This window comes from Ixodes scapularis, unplaced genomic scaffold (assembly GCF_016920785.2).
Source record: "Ixodes scapularis isolate PalLabHiFi unplaced genomic scaffold, ASM1692078v2 PGA_scaffold1__304_contigs__length_218370807, whole genome shotgun sequence".
NCBI classification, from domain to species: Eukaryota; Metazoa; Arthropoda; class Arachnida; order Ixodida; family Ixodidae; genus Ixodes; species Ixodes scapularis.
In genome coordinates this window covers 51,905,486-51,927,950 of record NW_024609846.1, presented here as the reverse complement: position 1 = coordinate 51,927,950, position 22,465 = coordinate 51,905,486, and the positions used below count along the sequence as shown (strand labels likewise).

Below are 22,465 nucleotides of genomic sequence, written 5' to 3'. Positions count from 1 at the left end.
CTACGAATATATGTATTCGTTGGGGCGTATTTTCCTAGTGTTTGTGTGGCTCGTAAATTTCTATCGAGCGTGAGTGATGATATCTATCTAGATGTTGCTGGATTATAGCGTGTGTATCAACGCGTTAATTTAGGTTGACGTTGGTGCCTCCGTTAAAATGCCGCAAGTGATTAGTTGTCAGTGTTATCGCCCGAGCCCTTGGGGGCGAGAGCAGCGTTCACTGACGGCTCGCAACGTACTGCATTGCGTTGTTTATGCCTTGTTTATGACAAGGCATAAACAAGGCATAAAAAGGCTCCTTTTCGTCGGACATTGCAGTGCTTAATTTACATATAGCTCCGATACCAAAGGGGCGTGACATATCGTCAACGTTGCCTCGCTGTGCACGAAGTGTATGCCGTTTTGTTTTCTGCAAAATATATAGGTATGTCGCTTCAACTTCGAATAATTCTGGTTAATGATGTATATAAACGAACTGAAAGGAAAAGAAAAAACAAATAACGACAGCTGACCAAATTTTGTCAGTCGAATAGGATAGAGAGCTATTTTTAAAGCGTGCCTTTTTGGACATATATATTTGTGAAAGGGTGCCCTCGATACTTTCCAAACAAAATTGTGTGCTTTTGTGTGGGTTCCTATACCTGAATTTGAATAGAGAATTCCAGTGTATAGTCAAATCACAGCTAATGATGAAATGACAAGGTATGGAACGCTAAAATTCATATTCTGACAGCGCTATCTCTTCAAGGCCGCATTCGAATAAATGTGCGCACGAAGGTCGATAGTTTGTATTAAATCATCCTTTTGCAAATGAGGCAGCGGCATTTCTACGATGCTTATTCGACTTACATTTTTTAAACATTGTTGTATAAGAATTTTCAGGATACTTTATTATCAGGACCTACGTGCTTTTTGGACGAACTGTGACGTAAGAACCCTTTGTGAATCGAAATCAGCGAGTATATTTTACTTGCAGATGCTTGTGAGCGAATTGATTTGATACGAAATTGGTTTGGATGCAGCTATTGGAACCGTTCTCCACGTGTAGCGTGTCGTGTCGAACAAGGGTGTGTAGTTAAACTTCTACTGTTTGCTTCCTTCCAGGTTTCGGGTTCGTGACCTTCGAGAACGAGGACGTGGTAGACAAAGTGTGCGAGATTCACTTCCACGAGATCAACAACAAGATGGTGAGTGTGGAACTCTTTTTCACTCGTCTCTTTCAATGCTCAGCATCAGACGTGGCGTGAAACTTTATTAAAGCGACAAACACGAGAGACTAGCTATAAAAATGCCTCGCTTTCAAACAAATCTATAGCTATTCTTAAAGGGGGAAGCTTTAGCTCAGTTACATTACTTTTACAGTGAGTAGGCAGCACACAATTCAAAAGCCGCAGACGCTGAAACTACCTTCACTCCAATAGTGGGAGGTGCCCTGATGTTATGTCTGTTCATTCACCACACAAGCAAAACATTTTCGACGCATTAAAATTGGTTGATGATTTTTCTGTATTGCAACGTAGTGTGTTCTGTCGCCAGTATTTTCTTTTCACCTCTATGGAATCGGACGAATCTTCACCTGCCGTAATATTTTGCTAGATCGCGAAACAGTGTTTACGAAAAATTAACAAATATCAGGATCTCACGAAATTGCCACATGTGAACTACATATGCCGAGATTTGCTCAGACTGACTGCATATTTTATGGCCTTTATGCACTTACTCGCACTCGCTCGTAAATAATCGGGTACACCTATTGAGGGTGCTTTACATGACAAAGCACGGTTCGTGTTGCGCGACACCGTGCTCAATTAAACTCTTTGTCGTCGACATCATTCGTATACTCAGTAGCTTTTCTAACGTAAAGGGCGGGTCTTCACTGGACGCCATATGTCAGTGCGATGTTCAGAGCGCATGCTCAGAACGAGCTCACATTACTAGGCTGCTAAGACCGGTGACCTCCATGGCGCGGGATGCACATTGCAATAGAACTGTGGAGGCTCGCCGTCAGCACGTGCTCAGCAGCCACGCGCTCAGCTATGGCCGTTAGTGAATGCTCCATACACTGAAAACTTTCCACGCATTCTTCTTTCATTTTCTCTACTTCATCTCTTCGTAGTCACTGTAGCGCCGAAGGACGCCTTAAGTTCCTCACTTTTACAGTCTGGAAACGCAACAAAATAGCAGCTGCTTTCTTCCGCGTCCCGCTGTCAAACGTCATCCCGTTTTCCGGACTCACCCTCCTCCGAACAATTTAAAGCCTCCCAGGAAGAATCCAAAGAGGAAAACGCAGGCTGGGACTTTTCTACCAAGTGCAAAATCGAAGACGGAACAACAAAACTACCCCACTCCCCCATTTCCGACCTTTCTCTCGCGAACGCGACTGAGACGACAGTATAGCAGCAACAGCGTCCAACGACGTCGAACGGACGTCTTCGGCGACGACGACAATCTGGGAGAGCCAACGACTCGAAAACAAGAAAAATGGAAAGCACAGTCGAAAACAAGAAAAACAAAAAAGGACCCGAAATATCCTACTTTCCTTCCTTTCGCCTCCCTGGTCGTCTTCTCCGTTGAGTTTTGCTTCCTAGAGAAATCTCGTGGCAGCTTGCTCGCACGGGCGCGCACGGCTCTTACTGTGTCTCGGTAACTCTGTCGAGAAAAAACGTTTTCTCAACTGCCTCGCTCGGAAAAAGTGTCCAAAGATGAAGCGCTTCAAACCGACCCCCCCCCCCCTTTTTTTCAGTTCCCTTTCTTTATTTTCCCTCCTCTTCCTCTTTCTCGCTACAGCGCTGGACCTGGGCTTTAGCCGGTCTTCCCAAAAACCCAGCTCAGGGGAATGGCCGAATTTTTGAAGGAAAGATCTCCGTCGAAGAAACGCGGTATAACGGCGTCTTCTCGAACGCTTGACATGGAAAGAGACGGGGAAAGAAGGGCGAAGGCAGCATCGGAAATTCGCTCCACCGTGACGAATCGCCGAAAGGCGTTCGCGCTAGGGCGAAAACGTTCGACAGGGATTGGCTCCTCGTATCGCGATCGCGTTTTCCTTCTCCTAAATCGCAGACTGGCTTCGTTCATCTTTTTTTTTTTGTTTTTTTTTTGCTTACGTGCACATATTTTGGCGTGTATCACGATACCCCGTGTGAGGGCACCTTGCTTGTAAAAAGAGGGTGTGGACCGCGGAGGTTAGGTTTGTTTGTGTGTGCACAATCCTCGGTTTGCTGTCGTGTTGTATTCGGGTTGGCTTTGTCACCGGGTGTTTTTTTTTTTTTTTTGGGGGGGGGGGGGGGGGGGGGTTTTCGTGTTCCTGCCTTGGTTCCCATGGTCGTCTTAAAACTGGAGTTGTGCAAACCGTGATTCGAGTTGAATAGTGATGTGTTGAAGGCTGGACTCCCTGGAGCGAACGTCCGGCGAACCTCCGTCGCCCGGCAGCGCGTTCGCCTTGGGCTCGGCCCAACGGTCACTGTTCCGACACCGCCACTTCAAGACTTTCGAGAATGTATCATTAATAAACAAAATTGTACACATGAGACCATCGCATCTGGATCGACGGATAAATGCACGCTAGGGCTTCACTACATATAAAAAGCAACGTGAGAATTCACGATTCAAGGCATACACTATCAAGGATTAAAAGTCGCAGCATTCAGTCCTGTTAACACAATCGGTAAACGTCTCTAAAAGGCACAAATGGATTACACAAAGACACATAGATCGCACATTTCGTGGCACAGTTAGTTTGAAATCTGAGAATCGTTTGCTTTTTTACGCGCTTATATAAAACCGAGAACCGAGATGGCATGACACCTCCTCGGAATTGGAGCCACATATGGGTTAGGTTATTTATCTCATGTTGCGAACAAATACAAAATCACCCGAGTTGAATATTGCCCCATATAAGCGTATTTAACGACAATATCACCATTCATTAGCGTTTTTAAGCCATGACAGTTTATTGAGAAAAACTGGGTGCTCGCCTGTTCGTGCTACATCGCCCTCTGTGTGTTTATGTTGCAATGTTTCTTTGTGGTGTTTTAAAGTGGTAGCCTTATGGACCCAACTACGCTCAAGGTCATGTCATCGTCCTCAAGGTCATGTCATCATGGTCATGTACTCAAGGTCGCGTAATCAAGGTCACGTAAGCGCCGGTTGCGTAAGCTTCGTTCGCGTAATCTCCGGCCGCGTAAGCTCGAAGCTGGGTCTGACGTGACCTAACATCCTTGACGTCGTCCTAGAGGGCTTTCTAGATGTCTTCCTCTAGGACGTCATCCTCAACGCCGTCCTCAACGCCGTCCTCAACGCCGTCTTCAACGCCGTCCTCAACGCCGTCCCTGAAGTAGTCCTTGACGTTGTTCTTGAGATCGTCCTCGACGTCGTCCTAGCGACGTCGTAGACGCCGTCCTCTACGTCGTCTTCGATGTGTGCAGGGCATATTACAACCATTTCATCGCCATACCATTTCCTTTCCCAATTGGTTTCACTTACGACGTTCCCGTAAAGCTACTGCATTTCATCGCGTTTGGTCGAATGGACGCGCCTGTAATCTTTGTTTTACAGCGATAGCTGTTATGGGCTCTTCCCATCACTGAAACTGACATCCGTTGTTGACGTTGTAGTTGATGTAGTAGTTGTAGTAATCGATGTTATACTTGGCAATGGAGGGCCTCCGTCGTCCATGTTGCCCAATCCTCGAAAAAGATCACCCGCCACCACCCGGAATCGAACTTGGGGCGGCTGCTTGCCAAGCAAAGGCGTTACCACTGAGCTGCGCCACAGCTTTCGTTTATTTTTTATTGGTATATTTTGACAGTGAACAAAGATCCATGCACGATACATTTCACCTGAGCATGTAAAATAATATATTGAGCAAAGACGACGTTAGTGAAGATGACGGTAAAACGCCGCCTGCTTGGTTTTGCGAGACGGTGAGAATTGTTAAAACTCTCTGATCATCGACAGCTTCAAAAAGGCTGGCAACCACTTCAGTTCCAGACATATTTTCTGGTACACAGCTTCTATCAAATTCGCATTTTCAATTGAATAATACCGTACTGAACGGGCATTCAGATTCGCATGACGAACTGCAATCCTACATCCCCAAATAGCATGCAGGCCCAGTAAAAATACGAGGTCATATGGGAAAGGCGTCCCCACTACTGACAAAAACGTATTCCACGAGCCATGAGTGGTATGTCTTTTGTGACGGTGGCGTTGGAGCACATCCCAGAATAGGATAGCATCCCAGCAGTCCAGGAACACGTGCTCCACAGTCTCCCGGTCTCTTGCACGAAAAACAACCCTCGCCTCATGGTACAAACATGCCCCTTTTCGCTAATCATGTCTTTACTTGAGCGGGTTGATCTGCAGTTTCAAATAAAAGGTTTTCACAGATCCGGGAACTAGCATTCGTTTCACGCGGGAAACCACATCACGGGAAACAGGCATTCAACAGCGATACCGCGGGCCGGGAAACACGCATTCAACAAGATCTCGCGTCAGACGCTTTCGTATGACAGAGTTGAAGTACTCTCTTGAAAGTCGCACACTAAGAAATTGGTATGCGGAAACAACCTCTCCGAGGAAGCCCGTTAATTTTCCTTCACATGTGTGACACGTCAAAAGAATGAACTGTGAACAAACAATGAGCTCTCTGAACAACCTTACTTGGATTACAGTTCTCAGAAAAAGGTTCAGCCTGGTCTCGCGAAACCAGTTGTCGTATGAACAAACTCGACGAACTAAGACCACCCGACTTCACTCAGCGAAAAAGGTTACCTCGTCTAGTTCTTTCCCACGTAGATTTCCAGGTGTACACGGCCATCACACGGTGCATGCTCCGCAAACGCACACAAGAGCAGTGCAGAACCTGTAACAGGTACCAAATCCTTGCGGCAAAGAATAAATTACACACCGTTGCCAGTGCGAAGATAGAAAAATCCTTAAAAACACATACCTCCGACTTTGCATAACAATACTAACAATTTTAACAATTTATCAGGCGTTTCGTCTCCTATGCGGGAGACATCATCAGTGCGGCCTGGAAACACCCGACTAGCTACCAGCAATCCAACGCTTCTTCTTCCTTCACTCATGAATCCTGGCTTTTGGAACATTTTTGCATTAGAAAAATCCTGGCCACCTCTCTTCGCGGCTTTAAGACTAATCTCTTTATTGTTACACCAGAACTCGTTGCTTTCACGGTAATTGTTCAAAGGCACTCCCAAGTATACACCAGGCTCCGTGCACCACTGAATAGTTCCAAACACGCGGAGTCACGTTCCAGCGACCGTGGCATATCCCCAAGCCTCTCGCTCAGTTAGCAGCACAGGCTGTTTGGGCGCAGAATGCTTAAGTGAGCTAGCTGAACAACCGCTGAGACGCTCTCTCTATCGCTACAAAAAATCGCAACAGCATATGCGTACGCTAATATTTTAACATCAGATGCAATTAAAAAAAAAAAACTACTTATGTTCTCGCTCTTTATGACATTTAGGCAGTAGGGCTCAAGAAATATAGCGACCAACAACGGGAAAAGTGGGCATGCCTTTTGGACAGAGGATAGCACAGAAATGCGCTCAGTCACCTCTTTGTTCATTACAAGACTAGTCATGCAGTTGTTATATATAGGCCATCTTTATTCCATCAAAATAATTTTACCCACGCCAACATGGTTTAGGCTGCAAAAAAGAACATCATGGAACACTCACTATAAATCTTCTTCAAGATCGACTTGAAACAGTGCAACTTTCCGGAAATCAGCATCACATAGCTCGAGCATGCTACGCGGTACATGAATGTTAATCATAATCGTACGTCCCTCGATACCACACTTTTTATGTTCTTTCGCCACATTTCCTATCACGGATTGTATTTTCTCGCAAGAATTTTTATTAGAAGGTTATAGTCAGTATCAGCTAGTGTAATTGGCCGGTAATTTGCCACATTACGGAGTTTAATAGTGTCCTCACTTTTGAGGATAAGGACTGTGTGGGTCAACAAAAACGAAGGCAGGAAAACTTCGTTTTCATAACATTCGCGATACACTTGTAGCAAAATACAAGCTAAATATATATATATTTCTTTAATGAAAGGCAGCATTCAAACCATCAGGGCCCGGTGATTTTTCGCTTTGCAAATCATCAATGGCTCTTTCTGCTTCGGACATACCTATCGGCTGTTCTAGCCATTCTTTTATTTCCCTACTTATCGTTGGCAGAAGGGGAAAAATTATCTGTGAAACCATCTTTTTGGGGAGATTTGTGACTCAGTAAGTTTTCGTAGAATTCAAGAAACGCACGCTCAAATATTCTACGGTCATGCGTCGTGGTGTCCTGATAATTAATTTCAGTTATTTCGTTGGCGCGTGCGTATTTCTTTTTGTGGCTAAAGCTGGTTTTGTTGGTGCTTCACCCGCGATAAGCATTTCTGCCCGGACACGTATTATCGCACCTCTGTAGTGCTCAGTATCTTTAAGGTTTAGCCTGCTTTTCATTTTATTAATGGCATCTATAAATAACCCTGGGGATTTACACTCTTCCAGAACAAGCTCCTTCAAAGTGGAGCGCAGCTTCTTTTCCTCTCTTTCTTTCTCGTACTTAAGAGTGATTGATTTTTTTATGGCATCCATTTTAACTGCTCGCTTAATTTCTTTCCATTATGCGGTCACCTCACTCCCGCAGATCTTCTCTAATTTTTTCAATCTGTGTATTTATCTTGTCATTACACAACTCGTTGTCAGGAACCTTGTAGTTCATTTTCCAGTTGTACCAATTAAATCGATGTCGGTCTTTTTTTTTTTTAATCCTAACCCAAACGTCACCAGGCAGTGGTCGCTAAAGCAGACCTGCTCGACACTTTAGTGTTCACACAGCGGAACAAGCTCAAGTGACACGTATGCTCTGTCTAGCCGTGCGTGGCTGCTTCCTTGAAAATGGGTGAACTATACGCCCTTCGTGCCCTTTCCGCAATGTTCCACGTCCTCCAAGTGATGCTCATTCATCAGTTCATTATAGACGTCGCCACTGCTATCCCTCTGGCGACCATCAGGAATCTTGTCTTCTGGAGCACATGGACTTACTGTTAAAATTCTCCACCACTACAATCAGTCGTTCGCACTTTAAATATTCCGCTATACCTTCAAAAACTTGGTATCGTTCCGTTTCTACAGTCGGTGCGTAGATACAAATTATACGAAACTATTGATCTGACACACAACTATCACAATACGCGACTCTCCCATCTTCGCGCGAAGCAACCATCTCAGCGATAATACCTACAGAATATCCGAAAAAAAAAAATGCATACACTTCCCGACCTCCCTACTACATGGTTTAGGCATACATCGTATTGCGACTCAAATTGGCGCGCCATCTGTTCGGTCTTCCTCGCTCTCAATCTTGGTTTCCTGGACCGCTATCACGTCGAGGTCATTTTCCAATAACAACCGACTGAGCTGGCACTGTCTTCGCCTTGCAGGCAGTTCTCTTACGTTCAGGGTAGCTATACGCAGTGCAACATCAAACTCTTTCATGGTCTCAAAAACAAATGTAGGAGTTTATGACCTTGCGTCAGCAATCAGACATTCGCCACTCAGGGACGTAGCGGGGGAACCAGGTTACTGTGTGATACGGTCTTCACGAGCCCCGGAAGGCAAAGGCTGCGTGTCGTATAGCGTCCTTTTCCCCCGCCGAGATTCCCCTGATGTTCGAGGCGTCGCAGTGCCAGCACGCTGGCGGCAGCACTGCTTGCACCCAGGTCCTCATGTCTCCGCTTCGAAGTCAGTCATCGCGTCCAGGGGCATTTCTTCGCTGAGGCTTTTCTCCGGTGCCACTTCCTTTTCCTTGCACGTAGACGTCTTCTCTGCGGCCTCTAATGTAGCTGCATCCGAACCTGTTAAGTGTTCGAAATCACTCGTGGTGTCCTTAAACTTCGTTGTCCTCGTCTCGGCGGGCACTGTGACCACAAAAGACCTCTTTTTTCCGTCAGGTTTCCCTTCGCATTCCTTGCTAGAGGTTGCTGTTGCCATTGAAGATGCCGACGCTACAGACGCTTGCGTTGAGGGCGCCGCCGCCTGTTCACCCTCTTGTTCGTCCATCACAAGCTCGTTCGTGCATTCCTCGGCCTGGCGTCCCCCTGCGACTTGTGCGTAGGCTCGAACGCAGTCTAGGCGTCCGTGACCATAGCCACGGCACTCCCTACAGCGAACGTGTCCAGACCGTTTGCACCGCAGGCACAGTGGTGCAGGTCCTGGAACAACCACAAGTACAGGGCCTCCGGTGGATCGAAGCTGGTGAAGCAGGCTTTCCAGCGTCATGCCTTCCTTTAGTGACAGGCGTGCCACCCGGGTCGACGATTCGACGCCGTTAAATCCGTCGATGTGCCATTTTTCGCAGGTTATATTTCTCACCACGCCGAACTTCTCCAGTGCCATTTTCAGGGCGTTATTGGGCACGTCGAAGGGCACCCAGTGAAACTTGAGTCGGACTTCTCGCCGGTCAATGTACATCGGCACACACCAACCTCCTTTTACCTTACCTTGAACTTGGCAGACATCATCAGTTTCTCCTAGGCAGCAGTCGACTTGAGGCGGACAATCCAAACGTGTCCCATCTGGAGCACCCCCAAACCGGCCACGTCGCTCGGGACGCCAAATTTCCGCAAAGGTTCCCTGAAATCTTCAATGCGGTACGGCCGCACTTCGATGTCAGCGTGCAGAAACGCCGTACATTTCGAAGAGTCACTTGCCGGTAGCCTCGGCAGAATAAACCGATAACCAGCAGGAAGATCCCAAGCCCTATCACCGCGTCCAAGCATGGACGCTTGCTCAACTCCAACGGAGCCCATGAATCTGCATTCGTCTTCGTCGACGTTCGAAATCGGAATGAGCTACGCCACAGTATTAACAAGCCGCTTTTAAACATAGGGGTTTTGTGGTTCCATAGCCTCCTCTGTACCGACAAAGCCTGGCAGATCGGCGCGGGAAGCGGCCGCCGAAATTAAAAAGGTAGAGCGACACACAACGGATGAGAGAAGAGCCACGTGGCAAACGCCCCGCTGCGGCGAGACACCGAAGCACACTTGTCCCGAGCGATGGAATGTCCACTCGTGCTCCTCGCATACCTCGCGCTACCGCTTCTTTTCTATTCGGGTTTGAAAGCCGTGTTTCGGGTCCTCGCCGTTGCAAAAGCTGTGCGCTGACGTCCAGGTTCCCCGAAAAATGACTCTTTGATGCTCTGTGCTACCATATCCTCGCACTCCAATTCTACGACCGGACACTCTATAGCGTCGTGGTCGAACTGCCAGGCTTTGTGAGTATAGAGGAAGCTATGGTAATACCCGATGCCCACTGCACGCGCTCTCCGAAAGAAAAAAAAAATAATAATAATAGCCGATAACAAAAATCTCGTTGTAGAACTGTTAGTGCTCGTGCCGGGAGGCGCACTTACAGGTTTTCCGGAACGAAACAGAAACAAAAGCTTTGGTTGACAAAATGTCCAGTCGTCTATTTTGTTCCCAACGCTTTCACGCGGTTTCCAGAGTGGGGCACGCTTTCACGAACCCCATGGTGCGTGAACGCGACGCTGATGCCCAACGACTTAGCCGTGACTTGTCGCGCGTATCGTTCTGACTCGACTGTGTATTAACGCGGAACTGCTCAATATTTTATGAGGTGAACGAGCCAACAAATTGTGCTCCACAGACACCGTAACTTAACCAGCACGCTCCATTTCCACGAGGTTAGAAGAAACATGGAATTCTTTAAAGCTACACGGCTGTGAAATATATCTAAATTTTTTGCGCCTTTTTTACCATGATTTCGCTTAGTTGGTCTCGTGAATTACCTTGTTTTTGTTTTTGAACTCGCGAAATGTGAATTGGTTTTTAGTTTATATTTTGGTGGCTTTTCTTTTTTTCTTTTTTCTATAACCGTTCGCAATAACATATAACACAAGCCCCAAGAAACACAACGCAATTCGGTTGCCTCGATGGATGACACTCGTGACGCCATCCTTGCGACATAACAGGATGAACACATTCCATGTCTGCCATGTTTTCCACATCGCCGAATATAATACACGAGCTTGTATCTCGCTTTACCAAGTTGCTCAATCCGTGCACTGAGCGCTTTGTTTCTGGATATTTGTGGAAATGCAGTCCTCGTACATAAATCGCGTGAGTGCTAGTTTTCGTATCTTTGGTTTTCAGTTGCAAAGCGACAAAAGTAACATTTTCATGTTCTCCTGTGGTGCGAAAATGGTTCTCCTGGAAATAGCTGTCTAGCGGACAGCTTAAAACTATTTTAGCGTTTTACGACGTCGGGGTATTGAAAAAAAAAATGTGTGTATATTGGAACTTTTGCGAAGGTTTTCACGTTCTTTCTCATACAATTTAAGAAACAGATTTGAGCTCTGCGTTACCAATTGGATAATATGACTCATCATCTAAATGCCCTTCAAGATCCCTGCGCTAAAATAGCTCTTGCATGGGATAATGAATTGTGAACAGATCTGATTGTCATAAAGTAATCAAAAAGCCAAATTTTATGCAGGATCACTACTACAAAATATTTGACGGCCAAACGCAGAAACACAAACACACACACACACACACACACACACACACACACACACACACACATATATATATATATATATATATATATATATATATATATATATATATATATATATATATATATATATATATATATATATATATATATATATATATATATATATATATATATACTACATTTAGAATTTGGAATTCCACTGACAAATCTTCGAAATCGCGAATCTCACTCTAAAATCGGGGAAGAATAGCTCACGCACATAAATTTTCTAACTTGGACTTTCCCTCGAGAAAGAAAAGAAAAGGCAACAGTAACAAAGATGGATAGATCCCAGCGACGAAATAAAAACGATACACCTCCCGATGCAACCTTGTTCCGTCCTATCACAATTTCATTGACCTAGTTGTTTTCTCCCACAAAAACACAAACAATCCAAATCGATCAAGTGGAAACCGGCAGAAAAAACCTGGCACCGCCGCGCTGGCGCCGACTTGGCTCAGTGACGGCCACCCGCCGCCGACGTAGAGAAGCAGGACGAGACGGAGCGCCACTCGCAAACAGCGACCGATAAATAAGGATAAGGAATCAAAGAATGGGGAAGAAGAAAAAGTGGCCGGCGTTCAACAGAAGTGAGAATGCTCCTCCCAGAGCAGACAAAAAAAAAAAGTAAGTAGGCGACGCCGAGAGTAGAGCGTGGCGAAGCGGTCCCGGTGCTCGACGAAAACGTCACCCTTCCTCGGAGGCAGCCCAGAGCGCATCCCGAGGCGGAGGAAGCGGACGACTCGCGATGGAGTGCTTCGCAAATCGAAGTCGACAGATGGCTGGCGCATTTATTTCCATCTCCCCGGCAGCCATGTGTATACGCGCGCGCCAGCGGAGGCGCGACGGAGTTCCACCACCGCCGCCACCGCCAACCGTGGTTGCTAGGCCGGCCGTTATCCCAAACGTAATTTACGGCTCTTTCTCGTCATCTCTTCCCCCCCTCTTGGCTCGTCCACGTCTCTCCCATTCTTCTAGACGACCGCATCTCCGATTCGTCGACGTTCCGCTTCTTCCCCTTTCGGAATTTCGGGTGGTTCTGCCCGCAGCTGTAATGCTGTTCTAGCTCTTTTTTTTTCTTCTTATTTTGGCGAGTGTTTGTGGGGGCTGGTACGCTTCGTCGCGATGTGGCTTTGGCTTGGGCTTGACTAGTGGACGCGACGCCTCCTCGGGCTTGCAGCGTCCGCTGAATCGGCGAATCGATGATCTTTTCATTTCGGGCCCGTCGCCGCCACCCGTTCGCCAGCGATCCGTCGTCCTCCTGGGTGAGCCCCGCAGAGGGATCGACCAACGCCGGGGGACGACTTGCCTCCCCTTCCATACCTCTTCTTCTTCTTCTACTTCATCCGGGAACGAAGGCTCTTGTGGTGCTGACGTCGACGCTGTTGTTGCTGCTCTTTTCGGGTTGCTTGTTGGGAAGAGCCCGTCTGTTTTAGACGTCTCCTCTCATCTCTGCGATTGTCGACTCGCCCACTTGTCTGCGTTTTGCCTCCCCCCCCTCCCCTCCGCCCCCTCCCCGTCACACTCCTTGTATGCTGCGTCATATGAGGCCCCCAGTGTTCGGATCATAGTGCAGGTTTTGCCCGTTTTATTTGATTATTATCATTCTGTACTCGTCGGAAAAACTGGCGGTGTAGTGCATTCAGCGAAGACTTTAAACATGCACGCGTCACTAGGGTGCGAACGCCGCGCCGTCGTTTGCACGCGAAAGATTGGTAGTTAAGCGTTCCGATTCCTGGTTAATTATGACAAGCGCGCTATACAAAAAACGAAAAAAACAAAAACAAAACGAGCGAGTTTTAACTTGCCAGCTTTCTTTCTCCTTTTTACGCCGGCGTTAATTAGATCTGAGAGTGGTTTTACGCGCATAGTTTTTTTTTTTAATTGTGTGTGTTTTGTTCACGATGCTTGAAGAAGGTATTGTTCCAAGCTGAATACTATAATAATTTTACGCATCACTAAATTATGATGCATTGGCATCTGCAAAAGATTTATTGTTTTTGCACTGAAGTAATATTTAGTAGTACCGCTTATTTACAGAGATATTCGACGGAGACCGGTTGATGACGCAGAAGCATAAGTTCCTGTCAATGGCTGTTTGAAATTTCAGTTTGAAGTGTCTAGTTTTTCTTCAGCTATTCAGACGAGGTCGTGAGATGACCAAGGCAACGCCTTTTCTTCGCATATGGCTGTATCGATGCCTTTGCTGTATATATACAATATAGGCTAAAAATGTCCCTTATGGTACTTTGGTGCCAGTTTTTGATAGAGCTGTGGTCCAAACTAGTAATAAAATGCGAAGTCGAGGTCCCATACTTTGGAATATTTGACAAACTGAGTGATAATACAGCTTGCGGGGACCGCGGACGCAGAAAAAGGTCAAATCGGGTGTTTCAGCTCAAATTGTCCGCCGCGGGTAGTACGCCTCACACTGAGGACACCCTCGCTGCGTTTCGTGCGGCCAAGAATATCCACAGCAAACACAAGAGGAATATTTGACTGCTAAAATGGCGTGACATTGAGAGCCGTTATCGCGCTTCCATTTCGAGAAGTGTCAGCAACGCGCCTATTTTGCATAAACGTACAACACGATTGGGCGGTGAAAGCTAATGACGAGCCTGGACGAAACAACCCCATACGCAGTTCTCTTTTATGCCGTTGTTTCTCATATCTCCCAGGACACTAAGTTTACTTCTGCTATTCACCACACACGGAATTAAGGTTGTTCGTCTGTCAGGCGGTGAGGTGCCGGTGAGTTTATATACCTAAAGCAAGATTGGCGTTCGGGCGGATGACCCTTCGACTTCGAGCACGTCCAACGTGCACGTGAAAGTAACTTCGGTGACCTTCTCGTCGAACGTGCTTCTTCCCACAATCAGAAACCTTGAAGCGGTCATAACGTACCGCAATATGCGCTCCGTCCAGTAATCATTAATAAATGTAGCAATTATGCTTCTCTAAGGTTGCGTCTCCCGCGCGCTGTTTTTCTACGTGTAAGTCACGTTCACGGTTCGTAATTGTGTAAGTACCCGTCACGATTTCAGGAGTGCTCGAAACTTGTCGCTCTTTTTTATTTTTTTTTTTCTTAATAACCTTCCTGCTCTTCCTTTTTTCGAACGGTTACGAAAAAAAAAAAAAAAGCGCAGAAACGCTTCGGCGTTGCAAAGCTGAAAACTCTCGCCGTGCACACAAACAGGAAAACGGCGGCTTAATTAGAAGCTCTTTTCGCGTGTACCAAGACACGTGCGTCAGCCCTCTCAAGCCTCTTCAACTTTACGTTGCGTCGAGACACTTTCTGAGAGCGTTAAGTTTTAATTCGGCGGGTCTTGCGTGGTCGATGTCAAAAGCGTGTCAGCGCTCCACTTGGATGTAAATGGGACGCGCGCGAATTACATTTGTTTACTTGGAAGCTTATCAATGCACGCTTTTTTTTTTCACCCTCACGTTGACATTAATTTTTATTTTCTTATCACTTCCGGAATGCTGGAAAGAACACAGCCCGCGGTCTTTTACATAATCACGTTGAGTTCCCGTCTCGTCTTCTTGTTTAGTGCTTTTTTTTGTACGTCACTCGTTTTCCATTGACTCTCTAGAGGATGCCACGCGACAGAACTCCTAATTAGCGTTAGCCGCGTTTGCGTTTCTTTTTATTAATCTCGCGTATGGGTCTCTGTGTGTTTGAACGCGTTACTCTGATTGTTGTTGGAAATTATCATATCGTTTGTTTTCCCGATAACGCTTGCTTTTTTCTTTATTCTGCAACTCCCAGGAGCATCTTATAACGGCAAGCAAAATAAACCGCAACTCGCAATGGACGGATTGCGCCGCACTTACGTGGTTTTGGCGACACGTAAACACTGTAACCAGCAACAGCCAGCAGACGGAAACAAAAGTGGAAAAAAAAAAAGGACTGAACGCACGTAGGAATAAAATAAGAAAATAAAAGCGATAACTAAGGTAAAAGCTGCCAGTTTTCAACGGGGTAGAAGAACGACGAAGCGTACCAAGCACGTAGCCCGCGCTTCTTAATGACAAAGCTTCCCTTTAACGCTTTTTCTTATATTTTTTTTTTTATTATCTTTCTATATAGTTGAATGTATTGTCACCCACTGTTTCTCTGTTTCTCTTCGAGTCTGGTTGGCACTTCTTTCTTCTTCGCGCTATCGTTTCTTCATTATGTTTTATTGCATTTTAGCACAGTACGCATGCGCAGATACATCGACTCTCCGCTCGCACGCGCGCCGCCTGCCGGTGATCGTTGCGCCAACCTCACAAATTGGTCGAATGTGGAGGAAATGATTCGAAAATAGAACGATAAGATGGAGCTGAACGGCGCCACTCCCCGCTTCCCCCCCCCCCCCCCCCCCCCCCCCCGTGAAAGACACAAAAAAACAGTAAGAAAGAAAAAACGAAAGCAGCGCAGCTGGTAGGTACAGACTTAAAAAAAAAAAAAAAACTCAGGTTTAAAAAAAAAAAAAAAAAAAGCAAACGTACATAAATAGGTGTGTAACTCCCCAGTCGAAGTCGTAAGTCTTTATACGATACACGCTTCATCAGCTACCGGGGACGGTTTCGTTCGAAAATCAGTATATTGATTTCGTTGCCCTCGCGTCTTCGGAATCGGAACGAAAGCTATTTCGAGACATCGCTCGCGTGCTCTTGATTCCTTTTTCCTCAATTTCCCCATTCCGTTCTTTTCTTTTTACAAAAAAGAAAACAAAAACAAAAAAAAACAGTCTCTTTTTATGCGTTTATTTGTGCGTTTGCGTTGTTCCCGTAACGCTTAGACTCCACATCACCGCTTTGCTGGGATGAGATGGATACGGAACAACGCAGCGGCGCTCAATAAGACCGCGCGGGTTGCTGATGACGCTGCTCCAACCGAAATTGAACCGCGATTACCTGCGACTCATCGTCGGCCGCAACTATCTATCCGGCACGGAGGAATTAATGTGGCAAATTTAATTTTCCCGAATCGTATTGTTTTCTCTCGGCCCCATTATTCGGCAAAGGGTCTCGTGGAAAGAAGCCCTCGAGCGGAGATAATAGTTTCCGAGAAAAATGAGATTGCTGCTTCAGTGACGAGGGTATCGTTGATGAAGGCGGCTTACATTGCGATCGAGCGATGCTCTTGGCTTGTTTAGAAACGGGTGGTGTAGCAAGGTGAGTCGGCAGGCATGGCGCAGTCATCAGTCATAGTTGCTGTTGTTAATTAAAGTAGGGCGCCGAGTTTTTCTTACAGCATCCGCGGTGCTGCCTACTAACGTTTTCAGATAAATGACGCTCTTTGTGCTTCTCGTAAGAAACGGCCTTTTTTGAAGCGCCGAATTCGTGACGATACGATGGGTATGGTAGGAATCAAATGGCGGCGGACACTAGCGGAACGAACTGAAAAACTACTTTTTTTTTCGTGCGCAAAATGCGCTTCGTCATTTGTGTGCGTTGTTGTTTCTTGTAAAAGGTGGTATCACGGGACCTGATTGCCAAGTACGTAGCATCCGCACTAAACGCATATTGAGTTGTATTCATAGTTATGGCGTGGGAGATCCTGCTGTTCAGAAAAATTACGGACCAGACATTTAAAATCACGGTGTTTGGCGACCTCGAGTTTGCTGCTTCGGCGACCGGAAAAATCGCACAAACATTTGAGCGATCGCTCTGAGGTTTACCTTTGTCTCAATTTCTGAACTACTGTAAGCAGAACGATGCGGCCATTGCCATATTTATCTTCGCGAAGTAAGCACGTGCGATGGGATGCTTTCCAACGACACTATCACATGCATTTTGCTTCTCTAAGGACGCCATGCTTCCGATGAACCCTCTTCGATCCATGCCTCAAACCAAGTGTTTTAAATTATAAGTTATCTAATGAGGATTTCTGCGCTTGTCTATCATTCCACATCAATCTCTTTGATCGCGTGGAAGATAAAGCACAAAACTCTCGGGTGAAAGTCCGAAAGGGCGTGTTTGAAGAACTCGTCGCACTGATAGCAGTATACACTAGCAGTTTCGAAAGTCTACATAAAGGGTAGAGTGAGTGACGTTTTGTAGAAGGTACGTGAAGGGCTACCTTCTATTTACGAAGTAAGCTGTCTGGCTTCTCGGCCAGTGCTACATGCGTGCAAGTGCGTGCAGCGTGCGCGTGAAGACAGCTTTCGCAGGTGTGCGAATGCACCTGCTTGCTCAGACGAGCCATAGCCTCCTCTATACTCGCAAAGCCTGGCAGTTTGACGACGGAACCATAGAGTGCCATGTCACAGATTTCGAGCGCGAGGATCTGGTAGCACAGAGCATCAAAAGACATTTCTCGGGGAACCTGGACGTCAGCGCACAGCTTTTGCAGCGGCGAGGACCCGAAACACACTTTTTCGCTCGGGAGAAGTGTGTTTCGGCGTCTCGCCGCAGCGGGGCGCCAGCCACGTGCCTCTCCTCTCATCCGTTGTTTTCCGCTGCACGTTTTCCATCTCGGCGGCCGCTCCTCGTGGCGATCTGCTGGGCTTTGTCAGCATATAAAGGAGGCTTTCGACGAGCAGAGCCATGACAACGGCCTACGGTTTCTAATCGTGTTTGTACCAATAGTATTGAAGTGTTGGAGCTTCTGTGGCCGCCACTTGCTTCGACGTACTTTTGCAAATGGTATATCGTGCACGGATTTTTTTTTTCCGTGATCGTTGCCATAATGAAAAAAATATATCAAATGAATTTTTTTTAGTACAAAACCAGGATTTTTCTACTACTGGTTCTACTCTTCTCTGTACCTTTTTTTTATTATTTTGTCACGCAAACACTTAGTTCCTTGAGGTTGCACTACGTTTAGACTTTCCATCTGAGTGAAGTGCTGAATAGGCGCGTAGAGGTATAACTTAGAAGAATAAGAGCCAAAGATGCCCATTACAGACATTTAGAGAAATTCCCGTGACTCTAAGACGTCTAAAAAAGGACTTGAAGTATATGCTCTAGGTAAGCAGCCAACTTCCTAGAAAGTAGGTACGCTCGCTAAACACCATGACCCTCACGAAGTGCCGATGCTCTGCAGCATAAAGCGGCTTTATTTTCGCGGCCGCAAAATGCCTCTCGCACTTTACGCTAAATCTCTACTATTTTCGTTCCCGCTTTTCGGTTGTGTGCGGAGGCACGCTGCAGTTGTGCGCTTGTTCCTCGAAGCGGTTAAGCTGTCATAGGCACGGCGCTGCGTCAAGAAAAGGGATTCTTCGCGAGTGGGAGTATTTCATCGCCTTACCTCTGAACGCCATTTTTGCCACTGACAGCGTAACAAAACGCGGGGACGTGGCGGGGCCTGGGCGTCTACTATTCTTGCATCATATAGCCGATCAGGTTGTGGCATTGGCCTATGCGAACGCCGAACAACGAATCACAAAAAAAGAAGGGCCAAAATAATAAGCCAAACTTTGCGTTTCTGAAGCTGTCGGTGACTGTATACAGGGTGTTACCTAGGAACGATAACCGTGTTTTTCGGCCGGGGTAAATAAACTATGCATCACAGAAAGCTCACACTCGGGGACAATCTGACGCTAACGGTTGAGGATAGAACGCGATATTGTTTTGGAAGAGGACGTTACCTGGATCAAAAGACAATTGAGGAAAAATGTAATTTCTTTATGAGCCGTCGTTCACCTAAGCCTAATATCTTCAATAAAGAACTGGACATGGTGGCCGGTTTGTTGAATTTATATCAATGGAAAACGCTTGTCAGTAAGAAAGATGATATTGTTTTATGCTACAGGAGGACACGTCATTTCTCGTTTTGACAATATTTGGCTTAGGTGGACGTCGGCTCATAGAAAAATTTAATTTTTTTTTTCTCAAATATCTTTTGATCTTGGTAACGTCACCTTGTCAAACCGCCGCGTTCTATCCCAACCGCTAGGGTCATGTTTTCGCGGAGTTTGAGTTTTCTGCGATGCATAGTTAATTTACCCAGTCCGAAAAACACGGTTCTCTTTTCTCGGTAACACCCTGTAGGCTCTTTCTGAAAAGTGCTTTTTTAATACGCCAGGTCGCGTGAAATATGACTCATCTCGATTTCCCACTTCACAGATAAGTCGTAATTTAGAACGAACTCACCAAACTGCGATGTTGCGATATCTTCGCCGCAGTGCCCGGAGGCGAAAGAGTAATCTTAAGGGGCGACCTTTTTTGCGCTAACAGAAATTTTCACAGTACACTTTCAGCAAAGAAGGGCAGCGGGTGTGCGTCCCGCGCAAATCCAAATTGCAAAACACGCACGCACACACGCACGCGCACACACACACGCACACAGATGAGCGAACGCTCAAACACGAAGAAGAAACAGTCTGATTTTAGGGTATACGCGGCATGAATGTCCCCCGATACGTACGACAGAAACCCTGAGGGGGACGAACGAACGGCTGATGATCGGGACCGCCGGTTGAAAAATGAACCCTAATGGCGGCGTGACCATCCTGGACGAGATAAACGAAGACCAAAAAACAAAAAAAAAACGAGATAATAGTACCTTCCTTTCCATGGCGACACACGCAAACTACACCCCACATCCCTGCCTTTTGCAAAAAGAAGCAACGAAAACTGTTCTAGTTTTGTTTTGTATATTTGTGTGGGTGCACTTTTGTGTGGCTCTATCTGTGTGCGTGTGTGTATCGGCGTCATATACGAGCGCTACCTCCGATAGGCGCTTTAACGAGGTTGGGGCCATCCCAGAGCTCATTTTGGCGTGGCCTTCGAATTCCCGGACGTAGCCCGGGGGCCTGAAGCGCGCCTTCCGCGCTACCGTTCCCAATGAGAAGCCGTCGATTGAACTGTCAGGATTCCAAAGAGATAGACGACACGTCGCCAAAATGCGACTGCTTTCGGTTTTTCCTATTTTCTGCGTGTTTTGCGTGTGTACATGTCGAGCGCTGTTGCGACAACTTCGGGAGACACTCGTTCTATTGTTGTTGTTTTTCCTGGTGATGTACTTGTCACACGCGAAATTCTTTTTGTTTAGTTCGTGCAAAGTGTAACTGCGTGGAATTTACGTATTTCGATTAGGTACACAACGCGGCACTGTTAACGCCAATAAGCAATCGCCGTTTTTTCTGTTTTTCTTTTAAATTGGAGATTTTCATGCAATATATTGTTTTTGTATAAATGGGCGGGGGGGGGGGGGGGGGGGGGGGCTCTTTTGGGCGCACTAACCTACAAGTAGACAAAAACGTGGCGTACTCAGAACTGTTTTTTTCTTAAGCATACTATTAATACTTTTTATCTGGCTGCTCACATAAAGAGAAAAACTCTTTGTCTCTCAGGTGTAGTGAGCAGTGACGGCGCACGGGCATACGTGCTTTCTCCTTTCTGTCTAATGCAAAATGCCTCAAACATTTATCGGGCGGTTGCGTTCGCGTAACTCCCGAGAATTGTCGCTTTTTTTCCAATTCCGGGTCGCATGGGCACCTATCGCAGTGCACTGCCAGATTGCCCGACGGGGACTGTCGTGATGACCATACATGTTTTTTTGCCCTCTCGTTGATGCATCTACCCGTCTGCCTTGCATACGAACCTTGGATGGTTCAAAATGGTTTTGTACAAACAAAAAGCTACCGAGAATTCTCAAAGCAGTCCTGCGACTCTGGCACAGTTTGAGAATTAATCGTGTCTAGCCAATGGACACTTATCCAAGGCCGCGACTACATACAACAGTAAAAGCCCGTACTTCATAAAAAAAAAAAAAAACAAAAAAAAAAACAGGGTAGAACGAAAAGACGTTTGATTTGTTCAGCTTGTTCCTAAATATTTGTAAAAAGAAGAGGTTTGTTCTCCATTGCCTCTACTAGCAAACGGCAGCCAGGCGCGCACGTATATCGCGAGACTCGAAAGAAAATGGCGGATAATTAGACGCTGTGATCGACGACACCGTATTCCCGTCCTTTCGAGACGTCGCTCGCGCCTCAGCTCTCCGACGGCGCCGACGCGTATTCAAAAGCCGTTCTAAACACGACGAGCGTCGCAACATATCAACTTAGGGCACTTGAAACGGCGGTAAACAAGCCGCTTACGTTCGCGCCACTTCATCGCCCTCCTGTTCGCCCCCCCCCCCCCCCCTCTTTTTTTTTCTCTCTTCCCCCGATCGCACGTTAAAAAGGCTGCCACTTCGTCCTACAGTTTCCTCGTGCTGCAAATCGACACTCACTCCGACGCAATCGGGCCGAGCAGAAACTCAATTCCGCCTCGCCATATACTCCCTCCTCCCTCCTCCCCCCAACATCACCGGTAGTTTCCTGGCACTCGCTAATCAACTTGAGTCGGTTCCTCTTGGTCCTCGAGCGAGCGCTGCTGCTGCTGCGGCAGTCAGTCCATCCGCCGAACAACTTTAACGAGCGCCCTGTGCAAACTGCCCCGCCTAGCACGCCGGCCTCGTCGCTTGTGTACAGCTTAAACTGTTTACAGGGCTCTCTATTCTCCGCGGCGGCTCCTGACGCTGGCTCGGAGCGGCGAGGGAGAGCGGCCCTTTGTTTCAATGGTCGGCTGCGTGCCGCTAGACCGTTAAATGCCCGCCCCCCTCCCCTCCTCTCTTTAATCGGCTATCAATTTGCATTTATGCTGTCGTCGCCTCGTCTTCGTTAATATTCGGGGGGGCCCCTCCGATGAGCGTACGGCGCTGCGCCCGTGCGCATACTAACGACGCCTTTTAGGAAGGGGGGAGTCCGCCGCTGTATCTGGTCTCGCGCTCTTTTGTCGGTTCTCTCGTCGGCGTTTTGCGCGCCGTTTCGGATAACATTGATTCTTTTTCGTCGTGTTTTCTGTCTCTATCCACGAATGCGGCGAAGGAGACGCCATTCGTTTACGCTGTTTTCGCGCCGCTGTAATTGGGCTTAGTGC

The 22,465-nt window shown here is 46.8% G+C and overlaps 1 protein-coding gene across 14 annotated transcripts in view; it reads left to right on the top strand.

Annotated features, from left to right (window-relative positions):
* The window catches only part of LOC8038614 (RNA-binding protein Musashi homolog Rbp6), a 632,232-nt gene that overhangs the window by 543,563 nt on the left and 66,204 nt on the right, over nucleotides 1–22,465 (top strand). For all 14 annotated transcript variants that reach the window (XM_042290732.1, XM_042290733.1, XM_042290738.1 and 11 more), the window contains one exon: nucleotides 1,105–1,187. In XM_042290732.1, coding sequence (XP_042146666.1) covers nucleotides 1,105–1,187 — 83 coding nt within the window. The remainder of the gene's footprint in view (nucleotides 1–1,104; nucleotides 1,188–22,465) is intronic.